The sequence below is a fragment of the Crotalus tigris genome, unplaced genomic scaffold (assembly GCF_016545835.1).
Source record: "Crotalus tigris isolate CLP2741 ecotype Arizona unplaced genomic scaffold, ASM1654583v1 scf7180000018016.4438896, whole genome shotgun sequence".
In the NCBI taxonomy this organism is placed as follows: domain Eukaryota; kingdom Metazoa; phylum Chordata; class Lepidosauria; order Squamata; family Viperidae; genus Crotalus; species Crotalus tigris.
Window position 1 is genome coordinate 1,958,210 of NW_024096778.1, and position 19,891 is coordinate 1,978,100.

The 19,891-nt window shown below is 36.6% G+C and overlaps 1 protein-coding gene across 39 annotated transcripts in view; it reads right to left on the reverse strand.

Moving 5' to 3' along the window:
• The window catches only part of RIMS1 (regulating synaptic membrane exocytosis 1), a 262,195-nt gene that overhangs the window by 124,243 nt on the left and 118,061 nt on the right, over window positions 1-19,891 (reverse strand). For 35 of the 39 annotated variants that reach the window (XM_039346688.1, XM_039346685.1, XM_039346655.1 and 32 more), the window contains exon 3: window positions 17,325-17,336. The exons of the other annotated variants lie outside the window; for them this stretch is intronic. In XM_039346688.1, the coding sequence (XP_039202622.1) occupies window positions 17,325-17,336 (12 nt within the window). The remainder of the gene's footprint in view (window positions 1-17,324; window positions 17,337-19,891) is intronic. 39 annotated transcript variants of the gene reach the window in all.

Genomic DNA, 19,891 nt, shown 5'->3' on the forward strand with positions numbered 1-19,891 from the left:
GTATCTTAGTAACCCAAACTGCATTTGACAAGACACAACTAGAAGTTGAATGCAACTCATGATATCCATATAAATAACTAAAAATCCTCTTGTTGAGAAAACTCATAATTGAGAGCTCAGTTTTAACTTAAAACTACTTCAATCCCTACATAAACTTTTTTAATATTATAACCTATTTTGTATAATTTATCAGTTTCATCAGTTAAAATGTATATTACTGATGCCCTGTCATGGTGGGACCAAGTTTCTGGCAAGTAAAAACTACCTTTTTAAAATACTATAAATAAGCAGAATAGCATTAAAGGATTCCAAAGTGCTCAGTTAAATCTTGGCATGCCCAGTTAGCTAAGTCAATTAGTATTCTATTTATTTATACTGGATCTTACAAACTAAATCTAAATAAATTAGACTATAAAACACTTGTCACTTTTTATAATAAGAAATAATCCTGTTAGGCATTGCCAGAGTTGTCTGAAGGATTAAAGAGCTTTTACTCTGTGCAATAATTCTAGGACTCTCTGACATGAACATTTAGTGCATCGAGAGCTATTAACTGCACAGCCTGTACCAAATAGTGATTTAGGTGTGAGTGACATATATTGCTTTTCTAATGCTGTTTTACACTGATGTAATAGAATATGGACTGATAATGAATGAAGAACCCAAGTAATCAATTTAGGTAGTCATCGACTTAGGACCCCAATTGAGCCCAAAATTTCTGTTGCTAAATGGGACAGCTGTTAAATGAGTTTTTGCCCCATTTTTATGACCCTTCTTGCCACAGTTAAGTGAATCACTGCAGTTGTTAAAATAGCAATATGGTTGTTAAGTGAATCTGGCTTCCCCATTGACTGTGCTTGTCAGAAGGTCACAAAAAGTGATCATGTGACCCCAGGATATTGCAGCCATCATAAATACGAGTCAGTGGCCAACATCCAAATTTTGATCACGTGACCATGGGGATTCCACAAGGCTGTAAGTGTGAAAAATGGTCATAAGTTATTTTTTTCAATCCTGTTGGAACTTTGAATGGTTATTAAGTGAATGGTTGTAAGTTGAGGACTACCTATATGCAAGACTTAGGCTAAAATTACCCACACAGGTAGAGATTGTGATGTTTAATTATCAATAACCCAAGCAATAGACTCTCCCATCTTGCCTAGATTAAAGTTTACTTTGATTGTCCTCAGCCATTTTAACATTTACACAGGATCTCTGTTCCCGCTTTCTTTCTTGAAAAAGAAGGAAAATGAAGGGTGGTATTTACATAGCCACTTTTTTCATCTCCAAACCCTTGTAAACCAATCCATGCAGATGCACGATTATTCTGACTTCTTACAATGCTGTGAATTGCTTGTATATTAACCAACACTTCCTCCAGCAGACCAACAGGGAAGTGCAAAAACTGGCATCTATCCAATAATACTATCTCATTCTTTTTGTTCATGCTCTATTTGTTCAACAATTTTAAAAAATGACTGGCCATTCCGTGGGAGGGCTACAAAGTCCCATTTAATTTAAAAACACCAATGAAAGATTGTGATCTCCAATTTGGAAAACAAAAATCTGGAGAATTCCTACCATCTTGCTCTAGGATTTGAACTATATCCACAAGCAGTGCAAACTCTGCATGCATACAGTACTATAGGATACCAGAGTCACTGAATATCACTCTCAACTCACAATTTAACACCGTATAGCTCTTAACTAGTAGGAGATCTCTTTCAACATTCCTTAAGTTAAATCAGTGGTCCCCAACCCCCGGTCTGTGAACCGGTACCAGGCTGCAGCATGCCAGCAACCGATCCGCACAAACAAACAAAGCCCCATCCGTGGAATGTAGGCAGCACACAAAGCCACACACTCTCTGGTCCGTGGAAAAACTTTTCTCCACGGAACCGGTCCCTTGTGCCCAAAAGGTTCGGGACCTCTGAGTTAAATGATAAAACATAAAATGGCAGTCAGCTAAAGTAGATAATTACAAAGGCCGGTGCTCCCCTGAATACAGTTAGCCAAAGCAATCGTGAAGGATAACATGGACCCCCAGAGATCCACTGTGGTGTAACTTCTAATGAAAAATCATCAGTTAGACTATTCAAGAGAGCATGAATTAAAATGAAATTCAGATTGAAATGCATCTATATAAAGACTGATCAATAATATTTGCAATTGTTCTAATTACTATGCTCTACTTTAATAGCTTTAATAAACTGCAGAGATAAGAACCCAATTGAAATTTATTAAAAAACTATGTTTTTTACTGCTCTTTGGATAAGTATATAAGTAATGGTAAGCCTATTTAAACATTCTTTGAAGTTTGGAGTTTTGAGAATCCTCCAAAACTCTGTGAATAACTCTAATTCTGATATCTCTATGAGAGAATTACAGAAAGAAAGAAAAAACAACTTTTGTAAGGTAAAGTATAATTAGAGATGAATAAGGTACTGTGGGTAGACTACATTAAAAAAAAGTCAAAAGTAAAACAGATAAGTCAACTATGATCAAATTAGACATATCAAATACAGTGCTCTAAAGAGACCTGCTTCCCACCATGATTTTTTTTTTTAATCCAGGTAAGGAATGGACCATCTACTTCATTAATAAAATTGGTATGTTTCACAAAATATACTGCACTAAATTAAAGTGTGATTTTTGCTTCCAATCAGGCTGATACCATTAATGGGTCAAATCTAATAACAATCAGTTCAATAAAATAGCAAAATCAGTGCTTAAATCCAAGGCATTCTAAACTCAGTGAAAACAAATAATAAATCTGGAATATACTACTGTATTTTATGGCTCATTAAAAATTGATGTTTAGATGTAGAGCTAGCCAGGAACTGTACATATTAAGATGTTTTTTTTCTCTAGACATAATATTTCACATACAGTGATATACAACCATAGTCACATAGCAGTTTATAAAATATTCTGTTTTTTTCTGGCTTTACTGTCTTATCATTTTTATCCCATTGCATTCTGAGCAATCATTATTTTCATAAAATGTGGGAATTTTCTGGCAACAAATAATAACTTCAAAAATACACAAACAGAAGCTGTCCCATAGGATAGGGAACAACTGGGAATTTTTTTCTGCCATATTTGCAAGATTCTTGAAATTTGAAAGTAGCCTAGTTCAATAGTCCAACTGTTCTACAGCCCTATGTGCTGACCTTAGCTGGACTGAATAACCTCGAAGAAACAGGAGTAATCACAATGGACTATGTTTATATTTCTTGCCTCATAATTTAAGAGAGTTTTTTTTTAAAAAAAAACTGGCTCAGGAGATATAAGCCTCACAACACACATTTCCCCAGACCTTAAAATTACTCCAAGGTAATTTTAAGACGTGGGAGACTCAAAGCTTCTACAGTTTAAAGAGTCCTCTGAGAGGTAAGTAATTAAGACAGAATGAAGACTTTTCCCTCCAGTCTTCCTTAATGCTGCCCCAGGCTCCTTAAAATGCAATGTGGTTAGAGTTTTCAAAGGACTAAACATCTTGGATTTGTGAGGACCAAGAGAGGCGTATTCCATGGCATACATCTCCCAACCCTAATCCCTCTCTCCTGCCAGTATAGTATGAGCTACCGGCAGCTTAATCAAATCAAGTGTTCCACAAAGCCCACCACTGACTATGCTGGGATCTTCTTGGCCTGTTCCTTTGGAATGGTGGAAAAGTGAAAGCAGGTACCAAATTCCTGTTTTGTTATCTGACCAACAGATTCCACCACCACCACTACCTGCCCGCAAGTTCAGTATTAGATGGAACACGAGGCCCAATAAATTCTCTATTTTAAAAATAAAACTGATGCTGTAGCAATATTATGCTTATGCAGCATCCTTCGTTTCGCCAAATGAATTAAACCGAGGACTGATTCTTTATTATTGTAGTTCTGTGTTACAATGTTTTTGTGTATGTTTCATATACCTGGGTGTACAACAGGTACATTTACTAATAGCAGAATTTCCAGATGTAACTGACAAATTTTTGATATCTTCATTGCCAATTCTAAGGCATTAGTTTGGTCTTCTTTATATTTAATTTTAGTCCACCTTCTTCACTGTGCTCTTTGAGTTCTAGCACTAAGGTTTCCAAATCCATTACATTTTAGGCTCTTAGGATACTGTCATCAGCATGGCACAGGTAATTAATGTCTTTTCCTTCAATTTTAAGCCAAGCTCATCTTCTTCCAATCCAGCTTCTCTTAATATATATTCAGCATATACACTGAATAAATCTATGGGAGAGTATGCAGTCTTGTTATTCTCTTTCACCAACTTGAAGTTGGTTGTTTTTCCATATTCTGTCTGTTTTGTGGCTTTCTGACCTGAATATAATTTTCTCATGAGGACAAAGAAAAGTTCTGGGATTCCCATTTCTCTGAGCACTTTGCACAGCTTGACATGATCGTCACAAACAAAGTCTTTCTATAATTGATGAAGTACATATTCACTTCCTTTTGGTATTCTTTAGCTTTCTCAGTTAACCAGCATGCATCAGCAATAAAATCTCATGTTCCTCGACCTTTTCTAAAGACCTTTTCTAAAGTTGCTTGAGCAACTGGCACCCCTTTTTCCACATAAAGCTCTAATTTGCATTATTTCACTAGTATGTGAAATTAAGGATATTATATCATAGTTTACACATTCTGTTAAATCTCCTGCTTTGATATTGGAATATATATTGATTCTTTCAATCAGCTGGTGACTGTGTTGTTCTCCAGATTTGCTGGCATTGGTTAGGAGCTTCACTTATTCTTCTACTTTTGTTAGCCATATTTCAGTGAGTAATTTCATTAATTTCCTGTAGCTTTGATAACTTTCACGTTTTGCACTAGAGATTCTGGTAATCTTCTAAGGTATCTTCAATGTTGACATCTCTGCTAAACAGGATTTCAATGTATTCTTTCTACCTTCCTTTGATCTGCTCTGAATCACTTACTATCTGTTCAGTGGAATCCTTTAGCATGCCAATTGAAGGTCGGAAGCTTCTTCTGAGTTCAGATATCTTTTGAAAGACCTTACTTCTTTTTCCATGTCTGTTTTCATTTTCAGTGTCTTTACGATATTTTTGTAATACTGCTTCTTGTCTTTTCTAACTGAAACTCTTGGTTAAGTTCCTGAGATTTTTCTCTTTCTTGCCTTTGGCTTCTTTCCTCTTCTTCACAATTTTCAGTTTCCTGTGTTACCCAGTTTTCCTTCTTCTCATTTTTGGCAATCTCTTTTCACACTCATCTTTAATGATTTAAATGCATTCTATAATTCCTCTGGTTCTCCATCAGTGAGGTTCAGGACTTCAAAGAGATTCCTGATTTTCTCCCTAAAATGATGAGTATATGTAGCAAGATCATTTCATGAAAACTGAGTGGCTTTCTTCTTCATCTCTAGTTTAACCTGGAGCTTGCACATGAGCAGTTCACGATCTATCCCACAGTCATCACCTGGCCATGTCTTTGATGTTGTAATTGAGTTCCTCCATTTTTTATCAATAAGATAGTCAATTTCATTTCTATACATTCCATCTAATGATGTTCACCTATAGAGGTGTTATTTTGGTTGTTTGAAGACAGACATAAAAATAATCAGAGTGGCAGAAATTGGTAAGTCACTCCTATGTTTCATTTGACTTCCTAAGTTATACAACCGAATTATATTTTCCTCTTTCATATTTCCAAATTTGGCATCCTAGTCTCCAATCATAAGGAGCACACCTTGCTTATATGTTCTGTCGATTTTAAATTGAACTTCATGATAAAACTCACCTCCTCTTCTGAACTGGTGGTTGGAACATAACTTGAATAATCATCATACTAAAGGATTGTCCACAAAATCTAATCCATAATATTCAGCCATTGATTGCATTGCAGGCAACAATTCTTCTTGCTATATTCTTCCTAACTACAAAAGCAACCACCTTTCTTTTTTTTAATTTCCTGAATTTGCAATCTTCCGATTGAAAGTGCCCAACTTCAGTCCATCTCAATCCCCTGATGCCTAAGATGTCCATTTCTAATCATTTCATTTTTCACTGTATTGAGTTTTCCTGTGTTTTGTCCAATGGGATGAGCTCTCGTTACTTGCCCCTGGTCCTGTTCACCTAGCAGTTTGAAAGCATGCAAATGCAAATAGATTAGTAGGTACCACTTTGGTGGGAAGGTAACAGCATTCTGTGCACCTGTGGCGTATAGCCATGCTGGCCACATGACCACAGAAATTGTCTTCAGACTACGCTGGCTCTCTAGGCCAAGAAACAGGGATGAGCACCATACCCTGGAGTCGGACATGACTGACCTTTAACTTTTATGGCAACATCAGTAACTGAATGTCCTAAAGGCTTAATCAAGCCATTTCATAACACCAAAATCCTCAGCTCTTCCTCAGTAGCATGTTATATATTTTCTATTCATGAGGGCTTTCTTGATAAAAACGCAGGGGTGGTTTCCTATTGCTCTCTCCTGCACAGTGTGGATTGATGCCTTTACCAAAATGATTAAAGTGTTCTTCTGCCTCTGGCATCTTTTGATATCGTTGCTGTCCAATATCAGATTTAGGTGGGCAGCTTTGATGACTTTCACATCTTGAGTGATCCTGCTGGGAATATATACTCTTGGCATACACTCCTGATATTCTTTGCTCATCCTGCCCAACTTTCCTTCCCTCCACATTATGAGGCAGCAGACTGTGTGTGTGTGTGTGTGTGTGTTTGTGTGTGAATGCATAGAAACATAACAATTTAGCAGCTAGTGATGTTTTTTTCATCTAGAGAAGTAACTGAGGAGGAAAGAGGACCAATAAAAGACCTCACAAAAATGTATTTCATTTGTGGGTCCTCAAAAGGAAACTTGCTCAAAAGAAACTTCAGAAGGTCTACACTGTAATTATTACTAATTTTAAATAATATTTAGTAATACATAATGGCATGAACTAAATGCCAATGGATCTAATCCACACTGATCTTCTTCAAGAGACTTATTAGAAAAGGCAGCTTGAGGTCTAAGACCAAAGTCACAGTTCAAATAACTCCGAATATAGACTAAAGTGAATCATACATGAAGTCTGGGATTCATTCATGGGCACCAAGAAAATAAAACTCTTACTCCTATAAAGTTTTTATCCAAGAAACTCAAAGGATATAGAGGGCAACTGTCATAGAAGATCAGAGATGAAATGCTGACACGCGATGAAAGCTCTAAAAGGGAGCAAGACATCTTTTATTTGTTCCAAGAAAGATGAAAAAAGTGAGAAAAGGTGTGGGAAGACAACATCTTACATAAACATTTTAGATGCTTTGTTTTCCCACTTATCTAGAAATACATTGTTCCTGTTTTTCCAAGTATCAGTCATGTCATTGCAACTATTGGTAATTTAAGAACAAGTGATGTGTACTGCAAATGAAAACAATATGCCTTTCTAGAAATCTTTAATTGAAAAAAAAAACTAGCTTCTCCCTTCCCACCTGCTTTTAATATACAACTTGCACTGCATAAAATGTTATTCCAGGAAGTAGAGAACAGTGCAAATTATTATTATTTGCAGTGCTTATTCATACCACACCGAGATTTATTATTTCCATGTAGAATGTCTTGTCTACCTCATTAATACATATTGATATTCCCCCTCTTTATTCAGACGCATTTCAGTTGATTTGTCCTACTGACATGTACACACCAAAACCTTTTACATCAGGGTTTAACTGATTTCTAGTCAAACAGTACTACCACTTCAATTCTCTAAATCAGTGGTTCTCAACCTTTTTAATGCCGCGACCCCCCAACCGGTCGTAAGTCGAGGACTACTCAACCGGTCGTAAGTCAAGGACTACTCAACTGGTGCAGCACTGTTTGCAGAATGGGACTTTTGGCGGGCTCAGCAGGACAGAGACAGCCTGGACAATTCCTATTGGCTTTTGAAAGCCAATAGAATTAGACTCTATTCAAGAGAGTCTATTCTATTGCCTTTCAAAAGCCAATAGAATAAAAGGGAGGAAAGGGAGCACAGCTAAGGAAAAGGGGAAAAAAATGGCGGACTGCGTTGTTTGGTGACCCCCGTGAAATGGTCATTGGACCCCAAATGGGGTCCCGACCCACAGGTTGAGAACCACTGCTCTAAATTCTTTTATATCAAAAGTTTGAACTTTCCTGACTTTCTGCAGTATTAAAAATGTCAGTTGGTTGCTGGGAGGTGTATTTTTTTTTTTACGAGATCAGAGTGTTCTGTAACTTATGATTTCTCATTATTTCCCTGACATTCTTAGACAAATTGACAAATACATTACACAGAGAGTGCTTTTATTGAATAATGGATCTTTTCAACACATTCAGATTGCCAAAACCTGATTGAAGTTGGTTTTGACTTTAGTGTAGTATATTGTAATATTCAGATAGAACAACTATAATGTTTAGGATGGGCTGCATAGGCAATTTCATCTCTTTCTGTCCAGGAATGTTCTTACTTTCCTAGACTTCGAAATAATTCATAGGCATAAACTATGTCAATAGAAAGAAAGCAGCAAACTCAGAAGAACCTGTATTTCTAAGAAGTTTCATGTCATTTTGAAGAGCTTGTACTAGTACTAAGGGGAAGCATTAATGGGCCATTTATATATGATGAAAGAAAATGATTCTCCATTGTTCTGAAATACTATTAAAATCTGCAAAGCCTTTTTTGACCAGTAACTACAGTGGGATAGACAGAAATGAACCTATGTGCCTAGAAGCAATGCTAACTTTTTAATTTTATTATTCTCTGCCTGTAACTTTCCAGTGCTGAATGCAGTCGTGGCAGGCAGTTATTCAACAAACGTGAGACTATCATTCCATGATCTGCATTGGCTTTCAGTGCGCTTCTTATCAGTGTGGTAGTTGTTACCCTTAAACTCCAAGTGACTTGTGGGACTGTCACTATCCAATTGTGTTTATCCATCCTATTAATTTGGCAGAAGGAACATGCTCTAGATACTGTTGGCTAAGCATTGTCTTTGGAAAATCATCTCCCCTGAGATTAGAAATAAGATGAACATATGAATAACCATTCTCGAAGTAGAGGAGCAGAACTACTGGATGCCTGTGGTATCACAAATGCATTTTTCCCCTCAATGATTTCATTTCAATCTTGCATCATTTTCTGCACCACAAAGTGACAATATGAAAAAGGTATCATCGTCCCTGGATGTGAGGATTAAGGAGAAAAATTGGGATCTAACGATTACTTGTCTTTACTATATTGAGCTGCTACTCAGCAGATTAAAATAATAACTATATTATTATAAATAGTAAGCTTCAAACACCCCTTCAAAAGACACTTAAAAATACTGTTTAAGATATGACACCACTGAGATGGGAATCAGTGGTTTGTAATCTAAAGTGAATTTAGGTCAGATCTCTCAAGGCCAGGAAAAGAAGAGCCACACATTTATTGATTCAGGAAGATGGAAGGAAAAGACCTAGCATGTAACATACAGGCCAATAAATAAGCTGTGATTTCTGTGTACTACAACAGATAAGAACTTTTCTATGGTTTTAGTCTTGTCTGTAATAAAATGATCTAGCAGTATCATATCCAGATGTGTTCTGCCCAGTAAACCTGTTTCTGAATAAGGGGTTAGTGCCTGCTGAGCCAAGGTTTTCCACTGCCTGACAAATTGCTTATTTTCATCAACCCTTTTTAAATTTGATGACTTAATCAGTACTAGACCAACAATGTCAATGGGTACTGCAAGTGTTGAAGGTGTTTCTGCCAATATATAAAGTTACTAATTCTGACCATCCATCATGTCTCTTAACACCAATGGTGATTAGATTGGGGTGAGTAAACTTCAATACATGATGTGACTTCTGGATTCATTTTTGCTTTCCTGGCACTTCAATACAATACACCGATTAGTGTATTTTGATTTGTAATTTTTGTGGTCCTTCACCTAAGGAAAGAAAAATGAGTGCATTATGGGAATTATTGTATAAGTAATATAATTTATTATTTGTATTAATATGTGTCCCAGTTTAACTCTAGGAAGTTCCCATTCAGCGACCAATATTCAAAAACTGTTTGAAGTTACAATGATGCTGGAGACTTACAACCGTTCTTTGTAGTTGAGGCTGTCAGAGCATCCCGCAGTTGAGGGGCACTTGCCACTTGGCAACCAGCTCACAATTATGATAGTTGCATTATCAGGCAGTCATGTGATTCCCATCTGCAACTTTCCCTGTCATTTCCAACATGCAAAGGCAATGGGGAAGCCAGCAGGAAGTTGGGAATGGTGATCACATGACCTTGCACCAAGCAGCAACCAGAACTGTTACAACCATAACTGTAATGTCAGCAGAGACTTGTGATCTTGCACTTTACGATGGCGTTGCTTAGGAATAGAGTTGCCAGTCCTAGTTGTTATCTGCCAGACTTCCCGGGTAGACCAGATAGGAAACATGACAAGACGGATTAATTCTACATTAACAGAATCTTGCATGTCTGAAGACACAAAATGCCCACCTCCAGTTTTAATTACTTAATCCATTCAGGTGGGTCTTTCCAAAGTTTCATTCCCTAGCCCTTAAAACAACTGTGGGTTCCTGTCTATCTTGACCTATTGTATCCTATGCAGTTATTTCCTCCACTCTTTCTCCCATGGTCATTCATATATTCCATTGCACCATCATTAAGAAACACTTGTATTCCTTTGCAGTTTAAAAACTCAATGTAAGTTATTGCTACTCAACCACATGCCACTCAAGAATCTGATAATTCAGAAAATCCAATAAACATAAATAAATGTTGTGCCTTCAAGTCAGCTTTGATTCCTGACAATTGCCTGGACAAGTCCCTGTAGCTTTCTTGGCAACATTTTTAGAAGAGGTTTGACATTAGATAACACAAATATATATTAGTTGTATATGATCTGCACTAAATTTGAATACTATCATTTTGTCAGGTTATTTCAGAGTACAAGTTAAATTGCAGTGTTTATTTATTTATGGATGACATGAATTCTGGTTTATGCCACAGGAAACAACAAATCAAGCATTGACATTTCTCTAGCCATGTTGCTAGCTTCTTCAAAACAGACAGGAAATTCAACTTGGCAACAAATGTCATGTGCTTATATATCCTCTGCCTTCAACAAAGTGGAACATCCAGATATCACTGACTGGCACATATACATAAACAGGTAGCCTTCCTCCTTGTTGAAATTATTTGGATTTTTGTGAAGTTATTTTGCCTGTCCAATTCTTCCAGGGAAATATTTGCTACATCATCATGGGATATTGGCATTGTTCAGGTCTATTTTGTGATTTTAGCTCCAGCAATTGATGTTCAGCCATGACTGCCTATCCTGTATCTTTAAGTTTAATACTTCTTTCCAATTCTTTAACTCTGCCTTATACAGAATATCCAGTTTTTCTGATGTGACTGCCCCATTGGTAATTTATCTGTTGTTAAACTGGTTTTTAGTTTCCAGAAGTTTATCTTTCCTGGGGAACAGGAATTGTATTTTATTCAATATCCTAAAACTTACTTCTATGTTCTCCTTACCAGAACTTTCATTATCCTACCAATCCCACCAGAGTGGAGAGCTTGAACTATGCTTATTGTCTCTCTTGGGTTATTATTTACATTTTGCTCTAATTATAATTTTGATTGGGTATCTATTACTTTGAAAGGCATTGCACAGATTTTAAATTTCATTAGAAAGTCAAGAACAATAATATTACTTCCACAGCTGTCTGGCTCAATGGTAGTTATCACTGGAATAGCCATATAATGCTTGAGGTTCGCCATAAGTTCTAGTATGGTGCAAAGCAAAAGTAAATTTCCTGGCCATCCACGTGCTTTGCTTGACCAAGGATTCTTTATTCCTCTTAGTGGATACCCATCACAAGGATATACCATCAAATCTTTTAATTCCCCATGCTAACTATATAGTACTGAGGATGTAATGCTTCTCAAAAGAAAAATCTAAAAGCCATTTGGACTAATAGCTTCCGCTTTCAAAAGCTTATTGGTGATGTGGCATTAACATCACTTTTGCTTGATGTTCAACCTAATATTGCTTATACACAGTGTGCATGTTTCTATCTAAAATCTGTTCCAAAAAACATTTAACTCCTCTGTATTTTTGCTTCAGAGAACTAGTTAAATGTGGCTGTTTCCTAATCCCACCATTAATTTTAAACGGGGTTAGGGGTGGGATGGAGGTCAGACAAAAAAAAACCCTAAAAAATAGCATCATAACATTTGGTTATTTTGTCATTTGACATTGTTGATGTGATCTCAGGTTATAAAGGTTGGGATTTGCATAAGCACTGTTCTGAAAGCTGCAAATGGGGATTGGGTCACACCATATGCTAAGGCAAACAAATCACATTATGGCCTAGCATGATGCATTAACACAATATTTGACCTTTGATGCTGTGATATAGGGTGAAGAACATAGGAACCTATGTTACACTAATTAAGGCATTGGTCCATCTGGAGTTTTATAGTGACTTGACAGTAGGTTTCTAGAATTTTACCTAGGAATCTAATCTGCATAGTAATCACATGCCCTGTTAGCTGTAGGGCAGGGGTGTCAAACTGCTGGCCCACGGGCCAGACGCTTCATCCAGAAGCCACGCCCACCCCATTGCCGGCAATAGCAAAACCATCCCAATACGTTGCATGACATCACGTGACGTCGCGAGTTTGACATGTCTGCTGTAGGGCATGTGATCACTTTTTCACCCAATGTTAATTTATCTGCCTTTTTAAAATCAAAAATAAGTAATATGAAACAATCTATAGTATCTCCTGGATACTATAGATCTGTCAGTAAAATATATATCAAATGTCAAAGATTTTGCTAGAGCTTCTTGTCTGAATATCTGTAGAAGATTTAAAGATGACAACAAAAGTTAAATCCTAGGGCTTTGTAAAGTACTCCAAGAGGTATTTTTAACACACAGGAATATGTAAGAAGTACCTCTTTCCAAACTACTAAATTGCTGTCATGTAGTACAATTGGAAACAACCAAAAGTAACCTCTGAAGTATCCTCATGAGGCCCACACCAAAGATTCGGTTACTTTTATACTTCGAAAAAGGTGGTTCAAATCAGGTCTTGCATATTACAAATATTTCTAAGGTATGCACAGCACTATTACAGTAAGTGTTAATACTAGACTATAGGAGTACCAATAAAACATAACAGGAATAGAAAAATGTATAAAATGTACTAGGATGTGTATCTTTTATCTAGGACACTCAAGTGCTAAAATAGTATCTTAATCCTGGATAAGGATTAAAATTCTGTGTAATAAAAAAAGAGAGAGAGGGGAGAAAAAATCTGACTTGTAGTCCTAAAAATCATGTCAAAGCAAGAACATCTGACATCTTTCCACCCCCTCACCCATTGATCAAGTGTCTGGGAGGCAGAGGGCACCTGAGGGTATTCAGATAACCAAGACAAATCATTTGTTTTCTGGAAGTGTTTTTTTTTTAAATCGGGGTATCTTAATGTCAAAAAGAAAAAAAATCTTAATTATTTTTAGCCAGCAGTGCTGTCAGTTCAAACCCCATACATTTCTCTAAAAGAATCAAAAAAGAAATAGTTATAGAAGAAACAAGTGGTACTTTTACTACATATCGGCTGAAGAAACTGAATAGGTTTTGGTGGTCAAGTACAATGGCCACAATATGCACAAATTACAGATGTATTACTACGGCTTAGGTAAATTACCCAAAATACTTCTTATTTGTTTTGAGTATCCTGAATATATGCTGCAAGTATGCTGCAAGTACTTCTTAATTTGTGGAATGAGATCACAGTAAATATTCCCTGGATTAGTGATCACAGCTTGCATAAAATAGCATGGGGCAGAATTGGGTTTTGGTTGTGCTTATAGCATATTGACCAAATTATGCCCAAATATATCAACACTTCTTACGGCTAGTAAGTAATGTTTCATGTAGTATAGGTGCAATTAAGGCTGGTAAACCGGTCTACATTTTATACTATTAAAAACAATATGAAATACAGTAGGCTTGGCTAACGCTTATGATGAATGGTAAAGTTCACTATTAGTAGACCTACTCATTGACATCCAGGACATATGGAAGATTGCAAATTGCAATGCAAGAGCAGAATATGGATAACTGGCATGAACCAATGGAGAAAAGAAAAACAGATCCTGTTGTAGGTGGAGGATACTCTAAGGAGAAGTTACACTTCAGTGAATGGTGAGTTTGATAAAATTAAGGATTAGTTTGAGAATTTTATTGTATATAAAAGAATGGGTAGGTGGGAACAAGAAAAGAAGGTACAGGGTACACCACGGAGCTGTTCCAAGGCCCATGAATAAATGAAAATACAGGTAGTCCTTGGCTTAAAACAATTCATTTACCGTAAATGCTGGCGTATAAGACGACTTCCGCGAGCGCTGAAATCGGCGCCAAAGACGGGGGTCGTCTTATGCACCGAGTCGTCTTATACGCCGGAAATACTGGTAGTTTCCGGCGTATAAGACGACGTTCTAGGAATGCGGCCCGGCTATAAAGACGGGGGTCGTCTTATACGCCGGGTCGCCTAATACGGCGGCATATACGGTAGTAACTGTTCAAAGTTAAGACACCGAAAAAAGTAACGTATGACCATTTTTCACACTTACGACTGTTCAATATCTCATGGTCACGTAATCAAAATTCATATGCTTGGCAACTTGACTGTATTTGACGGTTGCAGTGTCCCGGTGTCATGTGATTACCTTTTGCAACTTTCTGACAAGCAAAGTCCATGGGGAAGCCAGATGCATTTTAAAAATCGTATTGTCATTAACAACTACGGCGCTTCACTTAACAGCCATGGCAAAAAGAAGTCATAAGATGGGGCAAAACTCACTTTTAACAACTATCTCATTTAGCAACAGAAATTGTGGGCTCAATTGTAGTCATAAGCTCAGGACTACCCATAATGAGTATTTGGGTTAGAAAAAAAAATAGTGTTTCAAATATATAATTTATGCATAAAATCCATGCATGGTCATACAGAGCAAAGGAATTAAGCTAAAAGCATAAACAATGAGATAGTTTATAATGAAAGAGTAGGCTAATTGGTGAAGCAACAAAGTGGATGACAAGTTCTGAATATAGGACAGAATGTTCTATCTCTTAGCAAGGGTCATGTATTTATATGTGTTCAGCCTCCATCCCTCTACACCACAATGTGTACTGTATTGACAGATTTTCCTAAAGCTTTTCCAACTTAGGTAATGCCTTTGAATATTAAAAATTTATTTCCAGAAGCAAAGGACATTAAAGCTTGACTGTTCCAGGCAGTCCAGTCTTATTCAGGCTGAGCATTTTACAGCTGGCTTTAGCTGTAAAGTTCATTAATGGCTGCCTTCGATGAAGCACATGATTTATTTTCTTAAACTGTCAGCTTGTCAATCTACTTCTAAATAAATGTACTTGAAACATGAGTTGCCAGGGGATAAGTAGAAATTATTTTCTATTAAGTATCAATCTATAGATACAGTAGCATTTCCCTTATTTCAAACTTAAATACATGACTAATCCATATATATTATGTATGTCATTGCCAATATCCAGAATTACATATAAATGATCTACATGATGCAGAGGCAATCTTCAGTTTCAATATTTGCCCAAAATATAGGGTTAAGAAACATGAAACATTGATCCTTATAATTGTCATGGCATGAATAACATTAACTAAATTGAAACTTGATCAAAGAAAAAGTGCATTGATTAATTTCCACATCCATTGGAATGACAATATCCAGAATTTCAAGCCTGTACAGAATGCTTCAAGTTATCATCCATAGTTATTTGAGGGAAAGTTGGCTGAGATCTTTTAACACAGAGAAGAGGATGATGTCCCAGCATCCTCCTCCTCAATTGTTCGTGTTTTTTTTTTAGCTAATTGTCAAGTAACAATTATATTCACATTTCAGCAGGTAAACAAAATAGGTGTATTAAGCCTTGCAAGCCTTAATCTAACTATCCCTATTTACAAACAGCTCCAACCTCTAAGACAGGCAACTTTAAGATGTGGACTTCAATTCTCATAATTCCCCAGCCAGCCATGGGAATACTTGGGAGTTGAAATCCATAAGTCTTAAAAAGTTTCCAAGGTTGGACACCCCTGCTCTAAGAGAATGGAGTCAAGGATTTGGGGGGGGGATCTCTTTATGTTTCTTTCATAAAGATTGTGTTATTGCTAAGCCTTCTCTAAAGCTACCAATAATGGAATATATTAGTCGGTCAAGGATGAAATTAGGGGTCCTTGTGTCTTGGTTGTTTTCTTGTAGACATTTCATTACACAAACTTGATAATATCGTCAGTGTTACCTAGTTTGGGTAATGAAATGTCTGCAAGCAAACAACCAAGTTCAGAGAGTACCAAGGACCCCTCCTCTCTAAAATTGTCAGGCTGGCCACAAAATATGAATTCCTCCCCTACTGCCCACAATTACTTTCCAGATTCTGTTGCTAAGACTTCTGAAATCCTTTGGCAGTTTGTCAGGGCTCCTACCTAGATGAAACAAACAAAAAAATGGGATACAAAGATAGTTTGTCTATCATTTCCAATCTTCCCAAGGGGGAATGTGGAATTAATTTTCACAATAAAAACTGCGTAGTACATTATTTTTAGAGATAGTAGAAATTTCAGGAAATTTCAAAAACAATAGCTGCTAGTTACCATTAACTGGATTTCTGACAAAATGTGCCAAAAGGTTCATATTTAAGACTAACAATTTTCAAAACTTAAGTGCTACACAGAGGCATGGGAGAAGGGCATGATAAAATAAATATCATCAGCTCCAGTTCTTTTTGCATGTGTGTCATGTACAAAAGGGGCCGAGCTTCTGAGGTAATTATTTCATAACTTTGCCTAAAACATTAGAAACTGTGAATGGATCTGATGCTATATGATTGAATTCATAATGTAACACATATGTACATCAATACTATTAAAAAAACTAAAGTTGCAATTCAAAAACAAGTTATCGCTGCATTTATGAATTAATGTACGAATTTATTTCATTGATTTTCCATGCAAAACAGCAAAGTATCATAAAAATTAAGTTTTCTGTTTCCAAAATTAAACCTGCCCTGCATAAATAATACTGTCAGTTTTAATACAAAAGACATTTAGCTCCTGTCTTTTAAATTTTGCAAATATATTCTTTGTTTAAATAGCTGGATTTTAGAATTGGCATGCAACCTGGGTTTTGTTTTTTCACTGAATGGCCAATCTGCATTTCACAATAACTTGTTTCAAAATATATCTAGTAACATTATAATAATAATATATGAAGAAGAATAGATTCTAACCACTTTGTCCTCCTTTGGGAAAGCATCCAGGGAAGCAGAGAAAGAAGAAATATATAAAGAAAAGGGGGGGAAGAGGAGGAAAACATTAATAGGCATATATAAATAAAGCAATTCCAATGTTTCTATAAAAGCAAAATTGGCTGAAAATGGAATATATTTTAAATGAAAATATCTACAGTTTCTTTTCACAGAAAGTGTTTTCCCCACAAATACCTCGAAGACTTTTTGAGGAAATGAAAACAGCTGCAAGCAGAATTGATATATCTGGATTCAGTATGTCAGTTTTAATAGCCCACCAAGGATTCGAAAAGCCATGCCATATATGAAATACATTTTTAAGAGTTTTCCCATTACAATCCCTGGCCCTGCATATAATGTCATTCCTGAAAATTGGGAAAGGTCTAGAACTGAAATTCAGGAAAGTCTGAAACAGGATTTGACATAGAGGAAGAAGAACTGGTAGTTATTCCAGACAAGCATCAAAGTGACTTTAACTTTGGGTTATACAATGTTTCTGGAACCACAGTCCAAGATTTAAGAGCCTAGCACAAGGGTAGGCAACCTTGGCTCTTTTATGACTTGTGGACTTCAACTCCCAGAATTCCTGAGCCAGCATGACTGGCTCAGGAATTCTGGGAGTTGAAATCCACGAGTCATAAAAGAGCCAAGGTTGCCTACCCCTGGCCTAGCATATTGTGCTGTTTTTGAAATGCATCAGGACTCAGCAGAGAACACAGCCTAAGCATGGTAGGGATGTTTAAACTTAATTTCTTACTTGGCACAGAACTATTATTAATATAATTTGTCCATTAATCTCCACCCTAAGGGCAACATTTGTAAGTTGCCAATTATTCTGCAGCAGCCCTGAGAAACAATTTGAGTATTCTATCCTGATTTCCAGGTAGGACTTTTTATTCATAGTGGCTGAAGTAGAAATTCTGCTTTCCTGTTTGAAAAATTGGTAAAATTAATAGCAATTTTTCCAAACTAGTCTGCACACAAATCCCAGCCAGATGGCCAATTCATCTGATGGGCATCAGGATACAGAAGGCTGATCAAGAATCAAGTTGCAAACCTATTTAAGAGCATATCAAAGTCAGCAACTGCAATAAATCCCTTTGATGGTGTTGTAATTTGGAAATACTTTTCGGGCACGGATTTAAAAAGTTAAGAGCATTCTAATTTCACTTCTAAAAATTTGCTCTAGTTTTAATATGTTCACTGCTAGGAATATTCCATTGTATGATCATATCCATATATTTTTATCAGCACAGAAAGATAGCGATATGGAGCAGACAGTCTCTAGTCGTTGGAAACATTCTAGAAATCCTTCTTTTGTATTAACAAAGATATCCTTCAACATATACTGTGGAAGACGTCAAGCTGGTGAAAGAAAATGCTTGTTGACGTGGCCCAATACTAGGTGAAATATATAATCCTACATATTTAACATACTTTTAAACGTGCTATATTTTTATAACCTATTTTATGCCTATTTTACTTGCTCATTATTGAATGTTGCATGTCTATAGTTCGTAGATGCTTCTGACACGAATAAAGAAAATATCTCATTAGCTTAGAGCCACACCTGTTCTGACCAAGTTGCTTAATATCACAGACATACCATAACTGAGTGAAAGGAGGAGACAAAACACTGAGAAGCTGAGGAAAGTTTATAGTTATGGATATTCATAACTTTCTGAAATGGTAGCATGTTCCCGTGTACTTATTAAACCACTGTACCTTTAAATAGTCAATGAGCAAACTTCCATCTAGCACAGTGGTTCTCAACCTGTGGATCGGGACCCCATTTGGGGTCGAACGACCATTTCACGGGGGTCGCCAGACAAGGCTGTCTGCCATTTTTTCCCCTTTTCTTTGGCCACGCCCCTGGCACCCAGTGATGTATAAGTGGTTGGGGGTCACCACAACATGGGGAACTGTATTATGGGGTCGCGGCATTAGAAAGGTTGAGAACCACTGATCTAGCAATAAAATGGGTCAGCAGATGAAAGCACATATAATAAAACAAATGATAAATTATAAACAAAAACAAGCACGTATAATAAAGAACAACATATGGTAAAAATGTTGCACTACTCCCTCTAGTCTGCATTTTCAACCTGTTATAATCGTGTAAAATTCAACTCGCCATGATTAGAAACCTCATAAAATCTCTTTCCTCATGATTCAGAGTGTGTGGCGCATTGTGGTATACTGAGAAACAGACTACATGATATACTATTAATCTCAGAGGTTAAAGTGTTACTGTGACTATGTAAGTGGTGTTGAACAAGGAGCATTCAAACAGTTTAAGGATAATTCCAGCGTGACTTGTTTGTTTCAGTGTAATCCGCACTGCATTGGATTAGTGTGAAAAACTGTTCCACATAATAATTTAATAGAAATAAAAGTTCCTAAACTTTTAATTTAATCAGAAAAATAAAGTATAATTATCCACAAAATAATTTTTAGATTGTGATCTAGAGCAGAGTTTTCAAAATTGTGCCGCCCATAGAACCTTTGGTATTCTATGAGATCTTTATGGAGTTCCATGAGACACTAAT